This window comes from Ictidomys tridecemlineatus, chromosome 12 (genome assembly GCF_052094955.1).
Source record: "Ictidomys tridecemlineatus isolate mIctTri1 chromosome 12, mIctTri1.hap1, whole genome shotgun sequence".
In the NCBI taxonomy this organism is placed as follows: Eukaryota; Metazoa; Chordata; class Mammalia; order Rodentia; family Sciuridae; genus Ictidomys; species Ictidomys tridecemlineatus.
The window spans coordinates 37,508,298-37,535,377 of NC_135488.1; the positions used below are offsets into that span (position 1 = coordinate 37,508,298).

Below are 27,080 nucleotides of genomic sequence, written 5' to 3' on the forward strand. Positions count from 1 at the left end.
GGCATCGTGGGAGCAGAAGCAGTTTGCAGTAAGTGGAGAAGGAGGTGGGAGTCAAGGAAGCCAATCTAGGAAGCCAAGAGCTTTATTTCCAGATCTTCTTAGGGTAGGCAAGGAGAAAGGGGTGGCAGGACCCTGAGAAGTAGGTGACTGTGGGACAAGGCATTCTGTTTGTACAGTGACATCCCAGGTCCACTGCTGCCCTAGCTACTTCTTGGCCAGAGACTAACACTCTCCTTTCTCTGCCCTCTCCCTGCTTCGGGCATCCAACCCCCCTTCCATCTGCTCAGGGTGAACCCCACAAGCCAGGACAGTTGTCCACAGGAAGTGAATAAAGGGGTTGTCTTTGTTAGCCCATCTTCAGAGTTCTTTCCACTGCCACCTTCTTCAAGGGAAGATTTAAACCAATCTTCCTTTTGACCAGTGTGATATATTCTGGGATTTTTGAATTACATTTCTTCCTTATTTTATTTTTTGGTACTGGGGATTGAACTCACTCGACCACTGAGCCACATCCCCAGTCCTTTTTTGTATTTTATTTAGAGACAGAGTTTCACTGAGTTGCTTCGTGCCGCGCCATTGCTGAGGCTGGCTTTGAACTCACGATCCTCCTGCCTCAGCCTCTTGAGCCACTGGGATTACAGGCATGTGCCACCGTGACCCAGCCTGAATTACATTTTTATCAGGCACCCCTGATTTATTTTCATGACCCATGAACAGGTCAATTTCCAGAGTGAAAAACTTTGGTGGGACCAAAGCTCAAAACTACAAGGCATTTTAAAATCCCAGGGTGCAAAAATTCACAGATGCAGAGATGCACGTCATTTTTAACTCATTCATATATTAATATAGTCTCATTTTAAATTCTTTTCACCAAGGCAAAAAGATTTTGATAAATGATCAAATGTTGGAGAGGAAGAAACCTTGTTAACCATAGAGACCCCCTAGAGTTTATTTATAATGTGCAGCAAAGATAGATTAAAGTGCCTTTGGAGTGGGATCCCATCAGAAACACCCAGCTGGGTCCAGAAGGCTGTGGTCGCTGCATTTGCATCACCCCAGGGTGCACCATGGAGTTGGGTCATTGGAGGCTTTCTGGTACCCTCCTCTGCAGTAATGTTGGCACCCAACAAGTTGCCTCTTTGGCTCCCGAGTTTGGGACAGCACCATGATTTTTCCATCAGTGAAGTCTAGAGGTGGGAAGGAGTTGTGGCTTCAGATGTCTCGTGCAGATGGCCCTGGCTTGCTTTTAACTCTCAGGTTTCCATCAAGGGGCACTGGTTGGCCCCAGACCAGACCTAAGGTGAGAATCATTCTCACCTGCTCTGCAGGTGCCCCCACACTGAGCACATTCCATGCTTGGCTATGGAATGATTTCCCTGTTTCCATAGTCCACTGGTCTTAGGGCATCCCTGCTGACAGGTGCTCACCGATCACATCACAGAAGGGAAAAGTATAAGTCTAAATTTTTAAAATTCTCCTTGCAAATTCCTGTTGCTAGCCCCCCTCTGGTTGCCATGATTACAGATCTCACCCTCACAGCTGAGCAGTGAAGGGCATCTGTAAATTATCATTAACCTTTCCCCGGTCTCCCAGGGAGCCTGGTCTAGGGCAGCCAGCTGTGCTGTCCCAAACATTTTCTCAGTAAATATGGATTGTCCTCCGGAACAAATCATACAGAATCCAGACCAAGAAAGTCCTCTCTACACCCATGCCTTTGATCACCTCGGAAATTCTGGATGCAGAAGATCTTTTTAAAATTGTAAGCAGCTGCAGGCCACCGTGAAGGAGGCCTTGGAACTGTACCCCGTACAGCTGGCTGCATGTGTCTGCTTCTCAAAGCCATGACCAGTGAGGCGTCTGGAGTCCATGACTTTGAGGAATGTGGATTGGGCACTCTGCCCCATGAAAAACTACCCAGGAGAAAGAGTGTTGGGAGAAAACGCACATAGGGAAGGGGGGTGTTTGAGGCTGGGTGGGTTGGAACTTGGAGAAAGAAGAGATACACTTTGGACGTGAGAATATTATACTGGATTGTGACCTTGACGTTGTGCATATGAGAGAATGTTAATTGGGGAGATTAGAATGAAATTTCTTTGAATTATATTAAATGAAGTCAGACTCTCTACAGTTGTGATATTTGCTTCAAAATAGCAATTGGACCAAAGTGGAGGAGAATCACCCTTGACCTCCAAGTCAGCCTCCCTCATTCCCTAAGCGAACACTTCAGTCTGCTCTGCTGACAGCCAGATCTGGTAGGAAGACCAGCTCCCTAGTGGCTGTGAACTGTTCTCTGACAGAGTAAGACCTCTGGGGTGAGGACAGGGGCTCACAAATCTGTGCACGGATGACATTGCCATCCTAGAAAGAATGGATGTCAAAGAGAAAATACCTCTGACCTCACGATTGTGCTGTATGAGCTAGAGATTTAAAGAGACAGTCCTGCTCAGGAGCTCCTGTCACTGTGGGAAATTAGGGAAGGGAAGAAAAATTCCCACAAATTGTATTTGAAAAGTCTTCTGTTTAGTACCCACCTGCGCAGGAGCAGGAAGATGGGTACCAACTCTGGGGATCTCCGAGGTGGCAAAAGCAGCAGCCAGGTTGCTTTTGCATTCTGCGGCTGAAGGCTCCGTGCCCCTCCTAGCTGGAGATTGCATCTGATTGACAGGTGGAGGAAGGTCCAAGGCAATCAGCGGGGGGTACTGGGGCACCCGGAAACTGGCAATAGCAGAAAGTTGTTGAAGGAGTAGAAGGAAATAGTCACTGGAACCCTGAGAGAGAGCGCCAGGGTGACCTTCAGGGGCAAGAGAAAGTCCTAGAGAACAAAGAGCAGGGAGCCGAAGGAAACCTGAACCCTGATCTTTCTCCTCCTCCTGCTTTCTGATCTCTGCCAGTGCCTCACATTGGCTGCCCCCTTCCAGACTCCAGCTGGCTGGGGAAATAGTGGGGTATGGTCCTCGCGGGCCAGCCTCCGGGGCCACAGAGCAAGGCATGCTGTCGTCTCATGTGAGGTATGAATGCATATCTCCGCACGCCTCAGGGGTCCCCAGGTGTCTGGTGGTGGTCCACCTTTCAGGCAGTGACACCAAAGTGGCTCCAACAGGTGACTTTTGTTTATCTCTGCAGTCGCAGAAATGGATACCTGCATCAGGAACATCCAAATCTCCAAATCTTCAGTCATTATCAGTATTACCCATTCATATTTCAGATTTTTTTTCTCTTTGATTTTTTTCCCTGAAGAGCAATCAAGAAATCTCCATCTTTTCATAAAAGTCCCCCAAGTCGCTCTTCACATCTGCTTGGCCTTTTTATTTTCAGCATGGTGACGTCTGCTCCCCAGACCCCGCACCGCCCCTGGTCCCCGGAAACAGCCCCTGGAGAGGGCAGTGGAGACTTCGGGGAAGGCGAGGGTGCATTGCTCACACCTTATTTTCTAAATTCCCTGAGGAGATGTGAAAAGAAACAGCTCCACTAAAGCAACTCCCCTCTGGTTTCTAAAGCAAGGCTAAGTGACCGAGGCTGCTGCATGGGAAGAAGTGTTCCCTTCAGCCTTGGACTCACAAGCAGTGTGGTCACCTTTCCCAGCGGCCCCAGCCCTGACTCTGCACGCATCATCTTAATTAAAGCAGTCATAGACTTTACTGCTCATAGGACAACACGTGGACATGGAAGCATTAGTATTAAGCTGTTTTTGGTGTTAAGACACCTTGGGGATTGTGTGCGGTGGAGTTCAATGATATGGGGTGGGGAAAAATAATGCAGTAGTAGTTTCTCAATGTGATTTTTTGAGCCAAGGTCTAGTTGGAGTTAAATCAAAGAAATGTGTTCTGTACCCAGCATGGAAGCTTAGTGCTTACCCAATGGGAAATTTTAAACATTTAGTAACATCACTGTCTTCACTAATGCAAACCCAGGGGCATGACCTTGAAATGAAGCAATGAAATGAAAAAAGGGTGACATTGTTCGGAGCCCCACCATTCATCACCTGATGATTAAATCTGGCACAGAAGTGAATTGGATTCTCTGAATTTTATAGACAAGGCTAAATCAAATTACCCAGAGGACAGCATCTCCCCATCATGTGACTTCCCCACTGAACTGGTTTGTAGTTATTCTCAGGTGCCTAAGCCTCAAGAGATGTCAGCTTATTTTAGGACAGCCATTTTTATTTCTCTCTGTCTTTCTGTCTCTCTCTTTTCTGATTCTTGTCTTCATGGATTTCTTTTTTTTCAGTACAGTGTTTTGTTTAGTGTGTATGTGGGGTGAGTTACGGCAGGAAAGGACTGGGCTGGGGGTGTTCTTTGGTGTGAGCTGTATACCTCCAATGTCTTTTGCAAGACTTACAGCAGCAGAATATCATCTTTCAGGGACAAAGCTGTCAGTATTCTGGCTGAAGGGTTGGCATGTCTAGCTGCCCTGATGAGATGTCCCCATCCTGGGAGGCCCCTCTTGTCTCTCTCTGCAGGACCAATCACTGTATTAAAACCCTACTGGGCTCGTGGTTGCCTGGGCTCCTCTGCTTTATTGGTGGTGGAGCCCAACTGATCATGCCGTGGTACAAATGTGTATTAAGGAGTGAATGGCTCTCTGCACACAGCTGCCTGCTGTGATGTTGACCAGAAATGAATTTTTGCCCAAAGTAAGAATAGCTGAAACCAAAAAGAGTGAATGTAAGTTACTGGTACAAAGCCCTAACAATCTGTCCTGACGTTTTTCAGGTACACTCACAGGTATGTGAATGGTGAGAGGGAAATGATACCTCTAGCCCTTTAGAAAGACACTTTTGCAGTGTTATTGTCCAAGCAGAGCAAAGGCCTGTCTGGAGTGAATGGCTGTTCTATAGTGGATGAACTGGAAAGTGAGTCAATAGAAGGAAAAAAAAAAAAAAAACACCTTATTATTCCAGGCAACTGACTTCACAGATTTGTACCTCTAACACATTCTGAAAATGTAAAAAGTAATCTCATCAGTTAGCTTCTGGCTAGGACACTGAGAAAATCAATATTTGAAATCCAGAGATAAAAGAGGGCTAGTTAAATAAATTATGTGAGCATACTCACATAGCATTTTAAGAAGGAGCTTTAACTGAATCTAGATATAGGTTCTAAGAAGCAGCTTGGCATACTGATGAACCCTGAAGGGGGATGATCCCTTTCTGGAATCAGGTCTGGAATCAGTCTGGACATTCTTCTGGAATAACATGCTGTTATTTGGAGACAGGGAGGCTGTCAGGTGGCCTCGGTGACCAACCGTACCTCTCTGGCTAGCTGGTCTTTGATGTGAACACTGGTGCCAGGAAGCAAAGTGGTCTTGGAAGTCAACTTATGTAAAAGTGAGGTTTTTAAGCAACAGCTGTTGACTTGGCATGTTCTAGATTCTAAATGATCTCACTGGAGACTACATGGACTCTCTCATTGAGTTGCTGGTGGGAGGAAACTTTGGCGTGGGCCTGTCTTGGGAGGATGGGAAGTCTGTGCTGCTTGTGTGCAGAGTTCTGGCCCATGTTTTCCCCGCGCTTTGTAGAAACTGCAAACGAGGGTGGCCTTCCTGCTTCCCTGGGCCTTTTGTAGAGATGGCCTAACTGCAGATTCAGCGCCTCCTGGACAGAAAGACGGAATCAGAGGAAGCCAGAGATCCTTTAGTTTGTCTGCTCATTTGCATATTGCAGGGATGAAAAAAAAAAAAAACCTGGGAAGATTTGAAAAGATACTGCCCAAACTCTGGCACAGCCAGCTTGGCAGCAATGTGTCATTTCTCCTGTCCCTTGAGGCCATTTTCAGACTGCAGTAGGTCCTTCTCAATCTTCAACAGGGAGAAGGGGGATTAGGATTTTCCCTCTTGATAAAAGCCCCAAAATAAACAGCTAGCAACCCCCATCCACCACTGGTGACATGCTGATTGCCTCAGAAAAGAGACAAATTCCAGGCTTGGGAAGAGCCCAAGCAAAATCTGACCAGTTGGGAATACCACAAACAAAGAGCAGTGTTCTTCATACATGTTTGCCCACGGCTTCAGAGACTACCGCAATGAAAGGCTGAAGACTTGAAAATATTCCACAAGTCCTTGAAGAGATCTTCACCCCTCAGCTTACTAGCTCTTCACTTCCGAGAACCTGGATCTGAATCTTCACCTCTGAGGAAATAAACCAGACTCTCACTTCCGCTAATGAACCTGAAAAGCATCTCCAAACAGATTCCAGTGATGGATGGCTACAGCAGAGCCCTGTCACAGGCACGTCAGGGCACCATGGAAATGAGCCCACTTATTACCAGAACCCAAATTGTATGGAACATGAATAATGATCCAGTGGCAAGTGGTTTCTGAGACTGCCTGAAATTATTTAAATTTTTATAGTCAATTGCCTCATAAATTAGAGACTTCCTTAAGTGGGGGCCTGCAGATGAACTCATAAAGTATGCATTGAATACTTTATTTATGATATAACACTGCAAATACATAGCTGTGGTTATTCAGCTGTAGTACTGCTAAAAGTGGCATCAAAATGCCTATGGAAATACTTTATGCTGGGCTTTGTGTCATGGAGAAAATGAGCATTTGATAGTCTGCAAAGAGGAGAATCTGCAGAATGATCTTGCTGGGTACTCTTGAGATGGAGGACTAATTTCTTTTAAAAACTCAGTAATTAGTAAGGTAATGGTAAAGAAAAAAAGATAAAAATCTAGGATGGGAAACCCCTGTTTCTGTGACATGGCAATTTGGAGGGAAAGGCTTTTTTGATTTAAAAGGATATTCAAGGCTGGGGATGCGACTCAATATAGAGTAAAAAATGTCTCTTCTTATTTATTCAGCCCGCTAGATGCAAAATGCCATGAGTAGTGACATAAATCGATCAGAAATAAGTAGCCACTTATATTTTTCTTTAAAAGTAAAATCAGATTTAGGCTGAAGCAGGAGGACCCCAAGTTCAAAGCCAGCCTTGGCAACTTAGCAAGGCCCTAAGCAATTTAGCAAGACTCTGTCTCAAATAAAAAATAAAAAATGGGCTGGAGATGTGACTTGGTGGTTAAGCACCGTCTGGATTCAATCCCTGGTACAAAAAAAAAAAAAAAAAAAAAACTGACTTAAACAAAATCAAAAGCCTAGATTTGTAGAAGTATGATCACTGGTCATAAAATTTTGTCTTTCAATACAATGTTTTTTTTTAACTGTAAATGAATGCAATGCCTTTATTTTTATTTATTTTTATGTGGTGCTGAGGATCAAACCCAGTTCCTCACACATGCTAGGCAAGTGTTCTACCACTGAGCCACAACCCCAGCCCAATTCAGTGGTTTTAATAAAATCATCAGAGTTGTCAGCCACCACCCCAAATCCAGTTTTACCACATTATCCTCATCCCCAAAAGATCCCTCATTCCCATGTACTATCAACCTCTGTTCTACCCACACCTCCAGGTAACCACTAATCAACTTCTGTCTCTATAAATTTGCCTTTTCTGCATATTTCACATATCAATGGCTGCATTATATTCTATTGTATACCACATTTGTTCATCTATTCCCCAATTAATGGGTAGTTGAATTATTTCCATCTTTTTATTATTATGGACCATGCTGATATGAACTTGCACATAAATCTTTGTATGGTTATAAGTTTTCATTTCTTTTGTATTTATACCTAATAGTAGTATTTATTGGTCATATGGTAAGTTTATTTTTTTCAAAGTATCAAGCTTTTTCAAAGTGTTAAAAATCAGTTGGCCAAAAATATAAGGATTTATTAATAGACTCTCAATACTGTTCCTTTTTGGCACATGACTATTCTTACATCAGTACCATACTTTCATGGTTAAGTGTAGCTTCATAGTAAGTTTTGAAATCAAGAAGTGTAAGATCTCCAAATTTGTTCTTTCTCAGAATTGTTTTGGCATGTCTGGGTCCTCTGAATTTATGTGTAAATTTTAGGTCACCTTCCAAATTTCTGAACAACAACAAAGACAAACATACTAGGATTTTGACATGAATTATATTGAACCTATAGGGCAATTGAAGTCAAATGGCTCTCTTAATAACATCAACTTTGATCCATGAACATGGTATGTCACTCCACTTAGTGATGTTTTATAATTTACAATGTATAGGTCTTTCACTTAATTTTATAAATTCATTCCTAAATGTATCTGTTTGAATGCTAATATAAATGAAATTTTTCTTAATCTCATGTTTGGATTATTTATTTCTAGTATATAGAAAAATTAATTTTTATTTATCTTATAGCATGATACCTTGCTGAACTTGTCATTAATTCAAGTAATTTTGAGGTGAATTCCCTAGAATTTTCCAAATATAGATTATATAATTTATAAATAAATATACCTAGCTTTACTTGTTCCTTTTCAATCTGGATTTTTTTTCTTGCCTGATTATACTGGTTAGAGCCTCAAGTACAGTGTTAAATAGAAGTAGCAAAAGTGACTTTCCATTTTCCAATCTTCAGGGGACGTTTCTCACCATTATGATATTTGCTGTAGGCTTTTCATAGATGCCTTTTATCAAGCTTAAAGTGTTCCTTACCTTCTACTCTTGAATTGTTAGGAGTTTTTGTCATAAAAAATGCTGGGTTTGGATAAATTTTCCTTCTTCATGCATTGAAATTATCATATGGTTTTATGGCTTATTCTGTTAAGATGGTGCATTACATTAGTTTGATATTCATTGTTCTATTAACATGATTTTAAACCATCTTTGCATTCCTGGTGTAAATCCTACTTGGCCAATGTGTAGAATCCTTCTTATATGTTGCTGGGTTTATTTGCTAATATTATCTTGTGGATTCATGAAATATATAGGTCTGTAGTTTCCTTATCTTGTGATATCTCTGTCTCTCTCTTTTTTTTTAATTGGGATAATGCTTTACCTGCCTTTTTCTAATCTATGGATCTTCCAGTTTTTGTGGTTCCAAGGGGCTCCTCTGTTCAGTTCTCCAGCCAAAATTCTGAGTATATTTTGTTTTCTTTTACCCAGAGATCAGTGTCATGCTTCTACTTATTTTACTTGTATCTATGGACTGATTCCACTTTCTTTGGACCACAGTGCCATTATACAAACCAGATTTCCCTCCTTCAGAGTTCTGGCTCCTCTGGGCTCATGTTGCCAGCATTACCACAGGATGGGTTTTGGGGACTAGGGTACAAAATTGGGTTAAAAGGAGATAAGAATTTCTTCATCTTCTGCAAGTATTAGGAGTCCCCTTAAACCAGAACTAGAGGATTTCTAAAGCTGTCTGCACCTGGTGCCCAATTCTGGCTACCTGGAGATCAGGCCACTAGAGGGAAAATATAATAAACACATTACTGGTTATGAAGTGCTTTGAATTCTTGCTTTTTTTCCCCCAACTTATTTATTACTATTTGATTTTCAGATTTCTTGAATAGATTTTTTAAAATCCAGAAACTAAACTTTCTATAAGCCTACACTATTTCATTTCTCTAGCAATTAATTTTTAGTATAGTTTACAAGGACATTAGTCCTCAACTTGATTGATTGGGAATTAGAAATAATTACTATTCTGGATGATGAAATGAAGGCTTTGTGGAGTTTGGTGGGGGAGGGGCAGGTTAGTGGACATTGAGTCTTTCTATTAACGATCAGTCATCAAACATAGAAAACAGAACTTTTGATAGCAACAAAGCAGTCTTTCTTTTGCTGTTTCTGAAATTTCCTGGGGGGTGAAGTCTTCACAGAAAAGTTATAAGTGAGCTGGTCCATGAGGGTTTATCTGGAACAGAAAAAGGATACTGTTTTTTTCTTCTTCTTCTTTCCTCTATGTCCTTCAAAATTAGACACTTCTATTGATCTGTCTTAAGTACATTGTCTCTTTTCTCTGTTACATCAGTTCTGCTACTCAGTAGATATTTATCCTGATATTATATATTTTTTACTTCCAAAGTTTCCATTTTTTATACTTTCTATTTCTTCATTAGAAGAAAAAACTAAATAAATTTAGAAAAAACTAAATAAGTACATTTCAAGAGTATTTACTTTTACATCCTGGACTGTGTTTATAATTGATGATTATAAACCCTTCCTGGACCAGCTCACTTATAACTGATTTATCAGTTATTCCAACATCTGGGTCATCTCAGTGTTGGGATCTTTGGGTTGCCTTTTACCTTGAGAATTGCTCAAATTTTCTTGCTTTTTTCTATGTTTTTAAATGTGTGGTGGACTTTTTGATAATGTGTTTTAAGAGTCTAGATTTCAGTTTTCTGGAGAAGGCTGAGTTAGTTTGTTTGTTTCCATCTAACTTGGTTAGGGTTAGAGTTCCATAGTAGTGGTTCCCATGTCATTTCTGTTTTAAAAAAGCTGGGTGCTGTTTCCTTTTAGTCCACCCCATGCTTGCCTTATTCGGCGGGGTTCATTCTGTCAGTCTGGGACTTGGACAATGGTATAAACTTTAGCTCAATTCTTGAATCCTGGGCCTTGTTGCTTTGAGTCTTTCCTGCACGTGTGCACTTCATGAGTAAGTCCTGGAATTTGATTCATTCATAGAGAGAAGAAAAGCATCATCTCCTCCAGCTATTTCCTTTCTGAGACTTCCAGATTAATTTTTAATTTTTATCATAGTATTTATTTCATAACAACTCAAATGCATAGAAGAGCTCTTGCTAATGATAACAGTGTCCCTGCCATCTCAATCCTACTTCCCAGAAGCAACTTCTATGACATATTTGTTTTTAGTTCTTCTCTTCAAACTCTTTTTATGCCTCTATTTCATGATTAATCATATTTAAACAATATTTTATGCCTCTGTACGAAAAAAAGTGATAATTTACCCTTGTCAGTCCCTCTCCCAACATTGTTAGTTGTATTTGCAATTTTTTACTTAATATATTTAAGCCTATCTTTTAGATTCATTAAGTTTCATAATCTTCAATTCCTGAATCCACATGGTAGAGATCTTGATGCCAGTGATTTTTCTTTCTTCTTTCAATTCCACCTTCCAAGAGCTACATTTAGACCAGGGTATTGTCAGTATTATGCTCTTCCCAAAGGCTCACTGTAAATTTTAAGGTTGTTTTAAAAACCATTAAACAGTGTTTGCATCATTATGATATATGCATAACTGTTGTTCAAAACTGGTACAAATCACAGTTTAGTGGTACATGGCCCTCTTGAAGTCTTGTTTGATATGTCAACCAATTAAAGAATGTTAACAGCATCAAGAAAATAAATTTCTTTACCTTTTATCCCTTAGTATTCAAAATGATGCCACAATTTTGCTTATGTTTGAGTCATTACTTTCTGTTTATTTTAGATAGATAGACAGGCATGCTTTTATAGATGTATGTGTGTTTTTCTAGGATTTCTATGTCCTCTTTTTCCTGGGAGACTTCCTGATGTCTATGACCTGCAGAAAGCTATCATTCTGAGATTTCCCTTTCCTGTTCCCTTGGGATGAATCCTACCACTTCCTGGATTTTGTGTTTCTCTTTCTTCATGCCTTCATTTTGCTGGAGTACATTTTCAAATAACTTACTAACATAGGATGAATGGGAGGGAGTTTGTGCTTACGGGCATGACTAGCAATATCTTTACCTTGTCATTTAATTTGATTGACATCTTTCTGGGGTTTAGAATACCAGGTTGAAAGTTCCTTTCTCAAGGGAGATTGAAAGGACATCCTATTCCTTCTAGTATCCACGCTTGCCCCACCAGGAGCTATGAGAACAAGGGCAATCCATTCATTAGCCAATCTCAACCCATGCATTTCTTTCCTCTTTGTGTGTAGGTGATTTATAAGAGTTTTTCTTTGTCCTGAAGGGGTGGGATGAGGTATTATATTTCTAATCACTGTGCTTTCATGCTTGTCTCCAAGTTGCTAACTGATGATTGACTTTTCTGTTAAAGAACCCATTCACCTCCCACAATTCTACGAAGGTGATGGCACGAGTCCTGTTTCTAGGTAGTCTTTGGTCCCCAGCTTTAAGACTATCATAGATTTTCTGGAATTCTAGTTGCATATATGATTTTTTTTTCTGTATTTCCCTTTTCTTCAGTTGGTTAGTCAATTCTCCTTTCACCTGGAGCTAAGTATAGATATTGGGGAAGATAGATAGTACACTTCCCAAGAGGGTGATTTTTAATTAATATAGAACAGAAGGTATTCCAGAGTGAGTATATAGCTTATGTAGGTGTGGTAATTCTTCAATAGTGCTGTGCTCAGGAAAGAATCCCAGGTGACGTGAGACTTGGGATTTTCACTCTCTATACTGATTTTTTCTCTTTTAATGACTACTATTGGTCTTTTTCAACAACAGAAACCTCAAGGAAATCCTACAAAGAAAACCAAACCAAAAAAAGTAGATCCCCTGAAAGGCCAGAAGGTTATTGCAAGATGTGATGAAAATGGCTTTTATTTTCCAGGTAGGCTTGCTTTTTACTTATTTATTTATTTTTTTGTGAGACTCTTTTGTTAAATAATTTGGCACTAGAGACCACTAAGGTATTCATAAGTGAAACAGTGATAGGTTTTCTCATCACATTGGGGTGGGGGGGGGCGATAGCCAGAAAAGTGTATTTATTTTAACTCTCATTTGCTTAGCAAATATATTTTTATTATATACCTACTATGTTCTATTGTGCAATATTCTGAAAGTGCTGGTCTGATACAGTAAGCAAACACATGAAAACTCTTGCCTTTCTGGAGGTTATTTATATCTTAAGGTGGGAGACAGACAAGCAACGGAACAAGTACAGGCGGGTTGCATGTCAAGAGACAGTGCCCGCAGAGAAAAATCAGGCCACAGGGGGTGTTGAGAGTGTCAAGGTGAAGGTCGCGGTTCTAAATATGTGCTTAGCCCTGCACAACGAAGAGCTCTGGGGGAAGGTGACACAGGATAAGGACTCAAAGGAGGAGGGCACGCCATGAAATCACCTGAGGAAGACAGTCTGGAGGCTGGAGCAAGCATGGAGAGTTGGGAAAAGAGCAAGCTCGAGGGGAGGAGGGAGCTAGGGGAGGAGCTGGGGGAGCTGCGGGAGGAGCCAGCAGCCAGTGTGGCTGCACCTTAGGGGTCTGCCCATCGTTCCTGGGCGGATGTGGTTCCTGAAAGAAATGAGCATCTGCAGCCCAGCGTGCGTGGGGGTGTGAAAGACCTACTAAGAGGGTCAGAGAGACCCGCTAAGACCACAGTCACATGCAAAACCCAAGGTCACACTGGCAGTTTATCTTATTTTATTTAATCTTTGTGTGTGTGTGTGTGTGAAACTAGAGATTGAACCCAAGGGTCTCTGTCACGGACCACACCCCTAGTCCTTTTTGTGTTAAGATAGGGTCTTGCTAAGTGGCCCAGGCTGGCCTTGAACTTGCATTCCTCCTGACTCAGCCTGGAAAGTGTCTGGGATGACAGCGTGTGACACTGCACCCCACCTGTTGACAATTTTTTTAAAATGTGTAATTAGAGATCATTTGCTCTTAGTAGCTGCATGGGATCTGGCTAATTGGGAATTTTAAATTTGCAGCTGTGATCAAATTTAAATAAGTTGGGGTAAAATATTGGAATTTAGTCATGTAACTAGTAATTTTGATCAGTGACTAGTTAGAAAACACTGACTGCCAGATTAAATGACAGTGTGTGGGAGAGCTGGATGAACTTACTAGTTGTGTCCTCTCCTCTCCAAAGTCAAGTAATCTTTAATGGGAAATTTCAACTTTACCTTGATAGAGTTAGTTTTTACAGAAAATAATTTCAAGCTTATATAAAACAGTTGCGAGAAAAAATACAGAGAACTTCTGTGTGTGCTTTACCTAGATTTACAAATTTTTAACATATGATCACATTTAATCACATACTTTTATTTATTCTCTCTGTCTCATCTCTCTTTCTCCTCCACACGTACACATCACACCCATATATCATTCATGCTGAACTATTAGAGGTTGGGCAACACTTATCATGCCCCTTTGCCGTTGATACATCAGTATATGTTTCTCAAGTACAAGGAAACTTAACACTATTATAGTCCTTTAATCTACAGATTTTGACTTCGCTAACTGTCCCAATAATGGCTTTTATATCATTTTTTTCTCAGTGCAGATCCAATCCAGAATCCCATATTGCATTTAGTTAACATGCCTCTTTAGTCCTCTTTAATCTAGAGTCATTATTTAGCTTTTTCTGTCACTCGTGATGATAGTGACGTTACTGAAGAGTAAGGCCAATTATTTCATGACATGTTCCTCAATTTGGACTAGATTGGATTCAGTGTGTATGTTCTTGGTCAGAATGTTACCTGAGAGACCTTATTCAGGCGACATTGCATCTGAAGGCACATGATGTCCATCTGCCCTCATTAGTCCACCTGGTCACTGTGAGTTGCTACTTTCCCTCCTGCAAAAGAGAAGGACAACAGAGTGATGTAGGGCACAAACACGGCACCCATGGGTGAACCCCTTTCTGGAAGCTGTTACTCCCAACCTCCTAAACACATTCAGTGAAGAACAGCTGCTTGAAAATGCGCCCTCAGCCCAAGGCAGCATTGCACCTGCCGGATCTGGGTGCCCCTTCCTAGAGGCCAGGTCACACTGGAACAGAGCTGGGCCGGCTGGCTATTGGCTGCCACCCGCCAGGGCATGGCAGGGACTCCCAGGAGAGTTCCATGTTCCAGGGGTGGTCGGGGTGGACTGCCTAGATGAGGAACGACTCCCTTGTACAGAGTGGAAGTGGTCAGGGCTTGTCTGGCTGACAGGCAAGACGCCTTTCAACACCGCATCCGATGGTGGCTGGTGGGACTGGCTCGCTCCTCGTCCACTGGCAAGAAGTGCCTTACTTGGGGAAGCTCGGGGCTTTCTGTTTGATGCCACAGGACAAGTTACAATGGAAGAAAACAGGGGCATGTGTGATGTCTACATCAGAAGACCCTGAGCTTTGGTTTATTCCGATTGGGCCCCTTCCCTCTTCTCGCCCTAGGACCAAAGGTCCCCCAGTTTCCCTCCGCCTCAGCTTCCCTGCCTTGACAACTGGAATTAAAACCTACCACAGCCTTTGTGAGACCGTCGCCTAGGTTAAGGGTGGGAAGAGTCCGTCTAGTGTCCACTGAGAGCCCCTCTGAGGAGATCCAGCCACTGCAGTACTCTCTGGGGCGCAGGCAGCTGTTGTCACATTCACAGCTGAACGGAAGTCACAGGCAAAGGGAAGAGGCTATGACAAGGGAGTGTGGGTGGCTTTGAAGTGGAGATGGCCAGGACTCTCCAGCCTGAGACTCCTGTTTGGAAAAAAGCTGGAGAACTACGCATGCACCTTTCACCCAAGAACCAACTCACACGGACTGCCTAGACTGTTTCACCAATCCTCGGACCGCTGGGCCTGGACAGCATGTTTGCTGGGAAGCTCAATGGAGGTGTGTTCCCCTCCCCCCAGCCGACTACAGGACAGCTCCTGGCTGAGCTAAGAAGCTGACTCCTACCCAGGAAGATGCCTAGGCCAGACGGCCTCCCCCAGAAGGAAGACCAGAAGCCTGGAGGTTCTTCTGCTTGCGCCTTGAATCAGTCCTCAGATGGATTTCAGAGCCAAGAGACATAGTCTCAGCTCTCTGGCATTGGGGGTAGAGAGAGAGAGAGTGCAGGAAAGGGAGGCCCAAACTTGGAGCTGAACTTGGTCCTAACTCAAGAATTGGTAGCAGTTCCTTAATAAGATGGAGACTGAGGCCAACCCTGAGTCCTCTGGCTCTCCCAGGATATAGCTAGCAGGGGTCCTGGTGAGGCTGGTCTTGAAGATAATTGTGAGAAACTTACCCACATGTACTGATATTATAGAAAGAAAGAAACAGAATTGAAGGAACTAAAAAGACGTCATGAGCTGGGTACAATGGTACACGGCTGTAAATCCCAGTGCTCAAGAGGCTGAGGCAGGAGGATCACAAATTCAAAGCTGCTCTTAGCAATCTAGCAAGGCGCTAAGCAACTCAGTGTGACCTGTCCTGTCTCTACATAAAATACAAAATAGGGCTGGGGATGTGGCTCAGTGATTGAGGGCTCTTGAGTTCACTTCCTGGTACCCAAAAAGAAGAAGAAAACAAAGAAGAAGGAGAAGGAGAAGAAGAAGTCGTGAGAACACAAAGTCTACATGCAAATGATCCACGGCAAAGATAAGCAGAGGTTTTATATGGAAGAAAAAAGTAATGTCAGCTTCGTGGGACACACAGCCTCCGTCCCAGCTTCTCCACCTTGTTACCTTCTCATTTTTCTAACACCAGATGAGAAGCTGATTCAGGTGGAGTTCATGTTTCCTTTATACTTTCACAGTTTAGTAGCACCTTTTTTCTATCTTTGGAGAAGAAAACAGGGCTAAAATAAATAAGTAAGGGAATGAGGCAATAGCGGGTGTCCAGAGGGAAGATGGTCTCTGGGGCTAGCGTCCCACCGCTGGAAGGCAGCTTGTGGCGACCGACCGACAAACAGGCCTCCTGCAGGCTCCCAGCTCCAGCCCAGAGCATGCGCTTTGCCACTCCACAAGGCGCAGCCGGGTAGACCACGTTCACATTATTTTCTAGAGAAACCAAAGGGCTATGCTGATGGAAGCAGCCAGGTGCTGTGACTCGGTGGCACTCTTGTCTTTATATCTATGCCGCCTTTGACTCCTTCCAGGGATCGTGAAGAAGTGCCTGAACCCCACCCACGCACTGGTGGGCTTCAAGTATGGAGACACCAAGGTCGTTCCCACCTCCTTCATCACCCCCATCGGAGGCGCCATGCCCTGCCCGCTGCTGCAGGTACCTGCTCCATTCTGTCCTGGGACCCTTCCCACCATCCGTGCAGTGTAAGATAACAGAAGATAGCAAGGCACCGTTTAGCACTTTGCTGATTCCAGATGGGCTGATTCCAGGGAGCTTATGTTTGGGCGGGAAGAGCAGCGGCCTCTGTTTCTGGGACCTGTCACCTGGCAGTTTCTTTGCTAGTGACTCTGACCTGCCAGCTCCCACTGATGTAGCTCAGGACTGTGCAGACTGACTTACATTGCACCTTGTGGCTCTTGTCGATTGACAAGACGACAGATAAATGGGGGAAGGGAGTCTCTGTGGCTCTTGACACTCTAACTGCAAAAGATGACATTATATGGTATGTAATACCAAGGAAGGAGACAGTGCTTCCTTAACATTGTAGTCAGTTGACATCAGACTGTGATGTAATGCACAGTGGCCCCCAGTGTGCATTCCACAGATGAGTCAGACTAATGTGCTCTCATCTGCTCATCAATTCCTAAGGGCTATACTGTGTCTGGCCCATCCTCCTGCCACTGTCCTGGCACCGAGGCCAAGGTAAGGGGAGGCCTTGCAAAGTGCAATTTCTTGCATCATATGAGCCAGGAGGAAATAGAGCATTTCACCTTGGATGTCTATTCCTATGTCCCTGGCCAAACCCATGGTGCACTCAAGGCACTTTGCCCCTGATGGCTGGTCAGTGCCCAGCAGTCTGTGTGCTCCTTTGCAAAGTTCCCTTTCTGCTGCAGGTGACCTGTGGAACTTTTATCCATGCCTTCCAAGTGTGCACTTGGGAGCCACATTGACCAAACGTGCTCCTTTGCTTTGAGTGGCAGCTCTTCTGATATGCAAGGAGACACCAAGTGTATCTCTGAAGTCAAGCACCCCAAACAGGTTCCTTCAACAAATCTCATAACATGTGGTTTCCAGAACTCCCACCATCCTCCTGGCTGTCCCTGGACTTTTGTCAGTTGGCAAAGTCCTACCAAAATGGGGCTTCCCCAAACTGACCCTAAACTGACCAGGTGTGCCTCACCAATGAATCCAGAGAATTCTGGAATGCATTCTTAACAGGAAAAAGAAAAGGAGGTATTTGAATTTTAGCCCCAGTACTTCCCAGTCATGCGGAGTATTTTGACACAAGTTTCTATCAACATTGTCTGTGAGATCTGTGAACATTATCTGCTCTGATATCTGTTCTCCTCTACAGGTTGGAGATTACGTGTTTGCCAAAATTGTGATCCCCAAAGGATTTGACTTCTATGTCCCTGCCATTGTCACAGCACTTCCAAATCCAGATACAAACTCAGAAAAATTCTACACAGTTTTAAAGTGTAACAACCGTAGAGTAAGTAGACTTTGGTTTAGAAAATCACTGTCCTGCTAGAAAGTAGCCTTACCCTGGACGTCCCCTCACCCTTTTCTGGCTTAGCCAGATGTTTCGGGAAAGTCTCTGCCTAGACACACCCTGGGTTTGGATTCTGGCAGGAAAACTCTGTCCCCACTGGGGTAATCATGACCACCCTGCTCCTGCGCTGAATGATCTTTGACTCTGGCCAGACTCTGTTCTGCATTTGACAGCTGGACGGGCTCACTCTGGGTTCTTGGGGTGTCATTATCTCCCCCCTCCCCGTCCTCCTCCTCCTACCTTGTTCTCCTCTGCAAGCCCTGCAGATTCGGGCATCTCCCAAGCTTCTCCCAGTCCTGTCCTCCTTTGCTACCTCATGGCCTGTCTCTTGGGATAAGCCTTGATCTTTGGACACCTTCTCTGGGCCAGGCATAGTAGCCCCTGCTCTCACCCTGAGCTCCAACCCTGCATTTCTTGCTGGGTTCTCCTGGACGGCTCCCTCTTGGTGAACCACAGGCATCCCAAAGTGCGGGGGTCAGAGGCAGGGATGCCCCTCTTCCTTCATCCCTCATCAAGGAATATCACCCCTGATTCGTCGCCTTATCCCTGCCTAGGAAACCCCCGCCCTGGGAATGGCAGGAATATGAGGTCAAGTGGAGCTGGGTGGAGAGAACATAGGCTTTATGTTTTAAAAAGCTTGGATTCACTGAACCCTCTGGTGTGCTTTCTAGTGGATACCTGACCTGGGCAGGTTGCTTCACCTTTCCGAGCCTCGGTTTCATTACATAAGAGATTTGTGAAGTGTTGTGTTTTCCGTCTGACCCGGGGAGTTACATCTGTCTTCCAGATGTAATGCATACTGTCGGTATTCTTTTTTTCTAGTCTATTGCTTGTCTTTTAATTTTAGGATCTCTGTTTATACAGATGCTTTAAATTTTAATATGGTCAGATGTATGCATCCTCTCCTGTATAAATTGCCTTCTCTATGTTTTGTTTAAGAAATCCTTCCTTAATGATATATTTCTCTAAAAACTTACCTGATTGAGACTTCCCACTGGACCCCTTCTCCCACACTGGCTTCCTCACCAAATTTCCAACCCTGACTTGTTCCTCTTTATACCCTCTTCCTACGTAGCCCCTAATGGAAAGAAGGTTCTCACGGTGTTTTTTAAAAGTACTTGAATGAATGACATTCCTAATGAAAACCAACATTGCCTGATGGACCACTTAACAAGCCTAAAAAATTGATTGGCAAGAGAAATAGATTGGTGAGAAGAGAGCAAAACAACAGGGCTAACTTTATTGAGCCCTTGCTATGTGCCTAGGGTGATGTAAATGCTCTCTGGGTTGCGAGTGGCTGAATCCTCAGCACACTGTGAGGTGGGGACTGTCATCCCATTTTCAGATAAGGAAACTGAACCAGAGAACTGAAGTCACATATCTGGGTAAGTGATTGAGCAGGCATTTCAACCCAAACATCTGGATCCATGGCTTGCACACTCAGGCACTGTGCCTAACTGCTTCGTCTGCAGAATTAAAATATCGAGTAAATTCTTGACTGTACCATGAGGTATTTCCATCAGGAGATGGGGCAAGGAAAACCAATTTTAAGGTTGAGGGAAGGGATGAAGATAGTCAGAGCCAGTGGACACCAGAGCGCTGTGTCCTACTAACAAGAGAAGAAGGTGTCTTCCCACCAGTCCGTGCAAAACCATTTTGTTAGAGAAAGTGGAGCAGGCTGGCAGGATGGAGAAGGGGCCAGCATTCCTTGTCATGACACGGTTCTCTGGGAAGAGCAAATCAAAGGACATCTGAGGAGATGTCCCCAGGCATACCCCAGGGTTTGGGGCGAGATGAGGCAGTTAGCCCGGGTCGGGGGGACCTTGGAGTTGACCCACAGGGTACAGTGTCCCTGAAGTCCAGAGAGGCATGCTCAGGGGAAAGGACACTGGAGTCAGTGCTGTCAGCGATCCTTGGAGACCCCACAACATTGAAAGTTGGGCATTTAGCCAAAGGGTGGTGGCTGCAGTTGTCATAGAGATGGCCAAGGCTGAAAAAAGATAGAATGGAAGGTGGTTATACAGAGAGAGAGAGAGAGAGAGAGAGAGAGAGAGAGAGAGAGAGAGAGAGAGAGTGTGTGTGCATGCGCGCGTGTGGGTGCCATGTCTTATGTGGGTAGATTTGACAGCTGACCCAGAACGTGGAGAAATGACAGAGCCGATTCAACAGTGTTTAATTCCGTAAGTAATCATCAAGGGAGTCTCTGAATCTAACCTGCTGTCTCCCAAGTGTCACCCTGACTAGGATAATGACTGGTAGTTATTATCGTGGGTTGGGTAGAATAAAATCATCTCTGAATTGTGGACTCTCCTGATTTAAACTGAATGAACACTTTTGGTGTCGTTGCAGGAATTCTGCCCTCGGAGTGCACTCATAAAGATCAGCCAAAACAAATATGCTCTCTCTTGCTCTCATATAATTTCACCCCCACTTCAGGAAAATCCAAAAGGGTAAGTGTGCCCAGCCTTCATCCCTTGGCTCACATCTGTGCCTCTGGTCCTATTTGTAGGTGGAATCCCTGGCTTCCGCACATGGGGGAGAAAACCAGAGGGGAAGCCTGCCCACTTAATGTAGCTCTGTGACAGCTGTCCCTTCCACGTCATACTTCTCTGTGACTCAGCCCTCCGTTGGGCTCTAATCTCAAACTCCACATGATTCCACTGCCCTTCAGAAGGGCATTTGGTCCCGTCATTTTTGGGGGGGGGCAGGAATTAAAGCCCTCCTCATGAGGAGGCTCTTGGGACCGTTACCTGCTGCCCATCCCTTGTTGGAAGGCAGAAGTGAGGGGCTGGCCCTGGCTTTCAGTGAGAGGGGTGGGGACAGGCGGTGGTTTCCAGGAGCTGCAAATTTGGGGTGAACAAATGTTACTTTTTTATTTCATTTATTTTTGAGACAGGGTTGCTTAGTGCCTCCTAAATTGTGGAGGCTGTCTTTGAACCTGCAATCCTCCTACCTCAGCCTCCAGAGCCGCTGAGGATAGTGGGATTTCTAAGAGCTGTGGAGGTGGATTAACACAAATAGCGAGAAGAGCAGGGGAATTAACACAAATAGCCTAAAGAGCAGGGGGGAAAGCAACCCCAAGTCTGTGGGGCCAAGAAGGGTGTCAAGGTTGAAGTCATAGAGCCATGACCTGGGAGTCAAAAGTGTATGAGTAGAGATAAATGTAGATTCTGCGCAAGGGCTGCGGAAACACTTTCCAATTTTACTTAGAGTTCACGGGCTGTCTTTGGGTGGGAGCCGGCCTTTATTGTCTTGATGGCCTGACCTTCAGCTTCATTACAGAAACCATCAAAAATTCTCTCCCTCCCCTTCTCGTGCCTGCCCTTTGTGGGAATTCCTGCCTCTTCCCGTGATGTTGAAGAATCGGCGTCCCTCCTGTCATCCGAAGTTGATCTATCAGGTTCCAGTGGCCTATCCCACTGCCTCGGATCCTGGCTCTAGGGGTCATCATCCCTGGATACTTGGATTTCTTTCCTTAGTTCCTCTCCACTGAAGGCTTCACCCTTCAAAAAGCAAGTTTGCTTTCCCCTACCATATACACACCCTCACACACACACACTCACACACACACACACACACACTCAAACACAAAGGCCTCCCGTGGCTGTGGTCCAGCACCCTCCTTCCCTTCTCGGCCTCTCTCTGTGCAGTCCGGCAGACTTGGCGTCTCACTCTCTTGCCTTCTGTGCCTCCCTACGCCTTGGGCATCAGCTTCACCCCAACCCTCTGCAGAAACAGTTCTCACAGAGCTACTCAGGACCTCTCCCGGGGCCAAACCAATGAGCTCTTCCCAGGCTTGACGGAGCTCGCTCTTGGGATCCCATGTGACAGCCGGCCACTCCCTCCTCCCTAGCTCCCTGGTCTTGAAGCTCGCCATCACTCTCTCTGAGTTTCTCCCTGCTTGGCCTCACCCACGTGGCTCCCGAGACTCTGCTTACTCTAAGGACCCCATGTCTCCTCCCATCCAGGCTGTTCCCCTGGGCTCTTGAGTCAGGACCCCAAGCCCTGAGAGGGGGACCTCCAGTGGGTCTCTAGAGAGTGCCCCGTGGTTGTAATGCACACTCATGGTGGCTAACGACAGGGAAAGGACATTGGAAGCTAAAACTGGGTCCATCGCTCACCCACCATCATTTGTCACGTGCTCTGGGAAGATTGAGCACGTGACAAATGAGCTTTGTCCTGCCTTTGTCAGGCTAGGGGTGGTAGAAGGGTTAGGAATGTCCCCTGCTGGGTCTAGCATAAAGTAGGTGTTTGGCACATGGTGGGAAAAGCACTGTATCCAACCACCCAATGGGTATTTCTACTCAAGGGTGCAGAATGGCAAGTTGAGCCATCTAAACCGAAATTGTAGTTCCCCCCAAACCTGCTGCCCTCTCCTCCTTCCTCGTCTCAGTTCGCCTTTCCACCTACCCGTCGGAGTGGTCCTAGCAGAAATATGCCGGTCATCTTTGCTGCTACTTGTCCTTCGCCCACCACACACCCCAAGTCTCCATCATCTGTCTCCAGGTTTTAGTGGTTTCAAATTGCAGGTATTTTTCAGCTCTCTGTGTTGGGTCAGGAGCTCGCATTTCTTCCAGCCTTGTTTTGTCACAAGCCCAGGCATTGTTCAGGAGAACTGAGCTGGGTAATCTTCCTCACATGCAAATCTGCTTTTAAGATTCCCTGACTTAAAAATCCACCCCCTCCCTGAACGCCCCTTCTTATCCTATCTTAGCCTTTCATTGCCGTGACCCAGCCTGCCTTCCTAGCCTCACTTGTCCCTAGCCAGCCTCAACCAATCCTCCTCCGGGGCACACTAACCACACACACACACACACCATGCCTTTTCAGGTCTCTGTGCCTTTGTGTAAGCTAAATCTCCCTGCCCTGGAACGGTACTCCACACCCTTGGCCACCTGGGGAATTCCAAGATTGAGCTCAGGTGTTCCACTAGTCTTCAGGAACCTGGCAGCCAGCCCTCCCAGTAAGGTGATCCTACTGCACCCTGTAGAGGTTTTCATTAAAGAAAAATTTTATAGCTAGACATGGTGGCTCATAACTGCAATCTCAACTACTCAGAAGGCTGAGGCGGAAGAACAACAAGTTTGAGATTAGCTTGGGTAACTTAGTGAGATCCTGCCTCGAAATTAAAAATTTTCTAAAGGGCTGGGGTATAGCTCAGTGTCCCTAGGTTCAATTACCACTAACAAAAGAAAAAAAGAAAATTTCCCTTGTGTTGGATCATGTCTTAGTCCATCTTCTGTTGTTACAACAAACTGCCTAAAAGCTAAGTAATTTATAAAGAAAAAGAGGTCTATTAAACTCCCAGTTTTGAAGACTGAAAGGCTCAGATCAGGTGGCCCCATCCATTTGGCCTCTGGTGAGAGCGCTAAGGTTGTATCACAACTTGGTGGACACCATCCAGTGGGAGTGCATATAACAAAGATTATGGGGTAAAACAGGAAGCCAGAGACTGGAGAGGGGCTAGTCTTATTCTTTTATAACCGCTCACTCTCACAAGAACCAGCTCACTCCATGAGAACAACATTGAGTCTCTTTTTAGGGCCAATCCTCCAATGACCTAACCACCTCCCACTAAGTCCCACCTCTTAAAGGTCCCACCATCCTCAACATCATCATATGTGAACCTCTGGGGAACAAACAACATCCAAACCATAATAAACTATGTGAAGTCCTTGAAGGCCAAGGCCACATTCTGTCTGCCTCTGAAGCCCAATTTCCAAATCTGACTCACAGGCTATGCCCACTGACTCTTTGAAGAACAACTCAAAAAACAAATAGATGTTAGTGTCAGCACCCAGTGGTGATCCTGCAGGGCTACATAATTCCACAGAGAATGTTTCCTAAGTATGATTATTGAGAATATATGCTACACTCCTTCATCCTTTGTCTAAATAGCACATTTCTTTTAAAAATAATAGTGGATTTTGTGTTAGTCTCAAAACTTCACTCAAAAGGTATGGTATGTGGGGTTGAGGTTGTGGCTCAGCAGTAGAGTGCTTGCCTAGCACATTCGAGGCCCTGGGTTTGATACTTGGCACCACATAAAAATGAATAAAATGAAGGTATTATGTACAACTACAACTAAAAAATAAATATTTTTAAGAATATGGTATGTAAATTATAGTACATTATGAAGAAATATGAATAGATATGTCCAGGTGCGGGCTGTTGTCCCTAAACTCAACATTTTCAATTGCTATTTGTTCATTAAAATTCATTTCTCTCAATGCTGAGAAAAGCATTTGTTTCCACGTTTCCAAGGCTTTATTGAAAGCCCTTAGCTGCTAATTTTCTACTCTCACTTCTAGGGCTTCACACAATGAATGTATTCATTGACTGACTCCCTCCTCTCCCATTGTAATTTCCACTGTTTTTCACACTTCCTGCCTTTCTGGGTGTTAAAGGAGTCTGAATTTAATTCTCCTAAGCAGAGGTCACATTCAGCCTGCTAAGTTCAGAGCTTAATCTGTCCATTTCCATAATCAGGGCTGGCAGAGCTGAGCTCAAAAATAAAGATGTAGGGTTTATTTCTATCTACCCTGGAATTTCCTTGTGATAGGTCTTTCACTGGGGGCTCTTTCTCACTTTATAAATGTGCCATCTTTTAATGAGGCCAATTAAAAAAAATCTTGGTGCTTTCTTCATGGGCCATTAAAGAAATGTATTATAGGTAACATCTCCAACAAGTCATCATTTAACTAAATTTAATTTTAAAATATTGAATCAAGTATCCCATCCATTTAGGGCAGCTAAGACAGGGATCTTTGGCCCCAGACAGCTGTGTGCACCCGGATGCCTGATGTCTAGCTCTCCGTCTTCTGGCCCTCCTCTCCTTCCTCCTGGGGGCCTTCAGGTGCAGGTGACTGACAATATTCCCTGAAGGTCCCTCTTCCAATTTCTGACTCAGGAATGAAAGTATTTGGAGAGCGAAGGGTTCAAAATCAATCAAATACGGCCGAAGCTGATGCAAATTGTCATTCTTGATTCAAGATCTGACGCCGAAATGATCTTGAAGACTCTTAGCAAGGTTGGCTTGCAGAATAAGCTACACCTCTTGCCACGCTCCAGTGACTGGTTCCCAGAGGAGATCACTGACAAACCCGTATCTACAATGTGAAATGACTGAGGCTGGCGCTCATTTCCTCTTTTGCCAAGGCCACACCCGAGAGTGGGTCTCAGTGGAGGGAAGTGACTGCCCTTCCCTTCCTCTGTCCCTCAGGAGTGTCCCTAAACTTTCTTCTACATGCTGTGACATCACAGTCATCTTTTCCGAGCAAAAGATATATATATATATTCTCTAACGTATCCATAACTTCCCTCATTTAGAGAACACCCATGTAATTTCTCCCAGGAAATGTCAAGCAGAACAGGAGGAAATTCCCCCCATTTAGCATCCTCTGTCCTCCTGTCCTCACTTGGCAGGGGACTCCTTTCCCTGGCTGCCTCCCCTGGGGTCCTGTTCACATAAGGGGACTGTGGCCTCTGGCTGCTGCAGGGGAGAGCACCGAGTAAGTTCCATGCTCTGGCTTCCAGTTTTCCCCACGGAAGGGAACAGCCTCCGCAGGCGTTGACCGTCCACAGCTTGGGTTCTGGCAGTCCTGAGCCCAGTCCACACACCTGATGTTGCGTAACTGGCTGGAAATCCCTCCAGCGGAGCTGGAGCCAGACTTGAGCAAGGCTTGACAGAGCCAGACTTGAGCAAGACTCCTCCTTCAGAAGACCCTCTTTAGAGAGGGAGCATGATCTCTTTTTAAAACTTCTAACATTCCCAATGTGCTCTCAGGAGAGTCAAATAAGATCAGTCATTTTCTGGGTGCTCCAGGAAAACCATCCCGTACCTGGAGCAAGTTGTTGGGTCCTGAGACCCCGATGGTGAGGAACTTTCTTGTCTTGTTGCTTGAGTGTCTTAGTGACCTCGTCGTGAATTTGGCTGCAGGAGGAGACCCTCCCAGGGCTCAGGTGTGTTTGGCTGGGTCTATGGTCGCTTCCCAATTCCTGCTTTTCTCTCTTTTGAGCAGTTGAGTCATTTTCCGTGTAGCCATTTGGACTTGGGAGTATGTGCCAATAGAAGTGGTAATTCCCACCTTGTTTCGCTCCCTGCTTTACTCCGTGTGGTGTGACCTCACGTTGTCCTCCTGTCAGAGTGAAATCAAGTCACTGATTGAAACCTGAGGTTCAGCAATGCCTCTGACTTGACACGAGACGAATCGCTTCCTTCGGTCTCCCCTGCTCACTCCTGACAACTTTTTCCTTGGAGGGAGACGTGCATTTGAAATCAATATTTTAGGCAGTTTTTTCACTGCTGTGACCAAAAGACCTGAAAGAATGATTTTGGAGGAGAAGTTTATTTGGGGCTCCAGGTTTCAGAGGTCTCAGTCCATAGACGGTCAACTCCATTGCTCGGTGTCTGGGATGAGGCAGGACATTGCAGCGGGAGGGTGTGGGGGACATGGCAGCTCAGGACATGACAATCAGGAAGCAGAGAGAGAGTGTTCCTCACAGGGATGAAATATAAACTTCCAAAGGCACAACGCCCCCTGAGACCTACCTCCTCCAGTCACACCCTATCTGCCCTCAGTTACCACCTACTTGGTCCCTATAAGGGACTAATGCACCAATGGGGTTAAAGCTCTTGTAACCCAATCATTTCCTCTCTGAACATTCTTGCATTGTCTCACACATGAGCTTTTAGGGGACACCTCATATCTAAACCATAACAGTCATTAAGCCTCTGTACGTCATTAGCTCCTTTTCTCCTTTCTGGTCAGATTAGGAGCCCCATTTCCTATCCTAAAGCAAAGTCTTGAGAAATGAGAAGTTCAGCAATAAACCCTGTCTGCAAGCGTCATACATTATCCACGGGGCGAATGCCATTGGCTACTCTCAGGAAGTGCGCCGGGGTGTCCTGACACTTGAGACAAGAGAACATAAGGCATCACAGAGATTCACTGACC

The 27,080-nt window shown here is 44.7% G+C and overlaps 1 protein-coding gene and 1 long non-coding RNA gene across 3 annotated transcripts in view; one reads left to right on the forward strand and one right to left on the reverse strand.

Moving 5' to 3' along the window:
- Vwa3b (von Willebrand factor A domain containing 3B) overlaps positions 1-27,080 on the forward strand; it is a 176,867-nt gene that overhangs the window by 145,801 nt on the left and 3,986 nt on the right. For both annotated transcript variants that reach the window (XM_078028505.1, XM_040270772.2), the window contains exons 23-26: positions 12,278-12,383; positions 16,603-16,727; positions 17,926-18,063; positions 20,473-20,573. In XM_078028505.1, the coding sequence (XP_077884631.1) occupies positions 12,278-12,383; positions 16,603-16,727; positions 17,926-18,063; positions 20,473-20,573 (470 nt within the window). The remainder of the gene's footprint in view (positions 1-12,277; positions 12,384-16,602; positions 16,728-17,925; positions 18,064-20,472; positions 20,574-27,080) is intronic.
- LOC144369259 (uncharacterized) lies at positions 13,175-23,133 on the reverse strand. Its single transcript, XR_013428731.1, has 2 exons — positions 22,534-23,133; positions 13,175-14,347 (listed from the first exon to the last, which is right to left on the reverse strand). It is a non-coding gene; the product is annotated as an uncharacterized LOC144369259 (long non-coding RNA).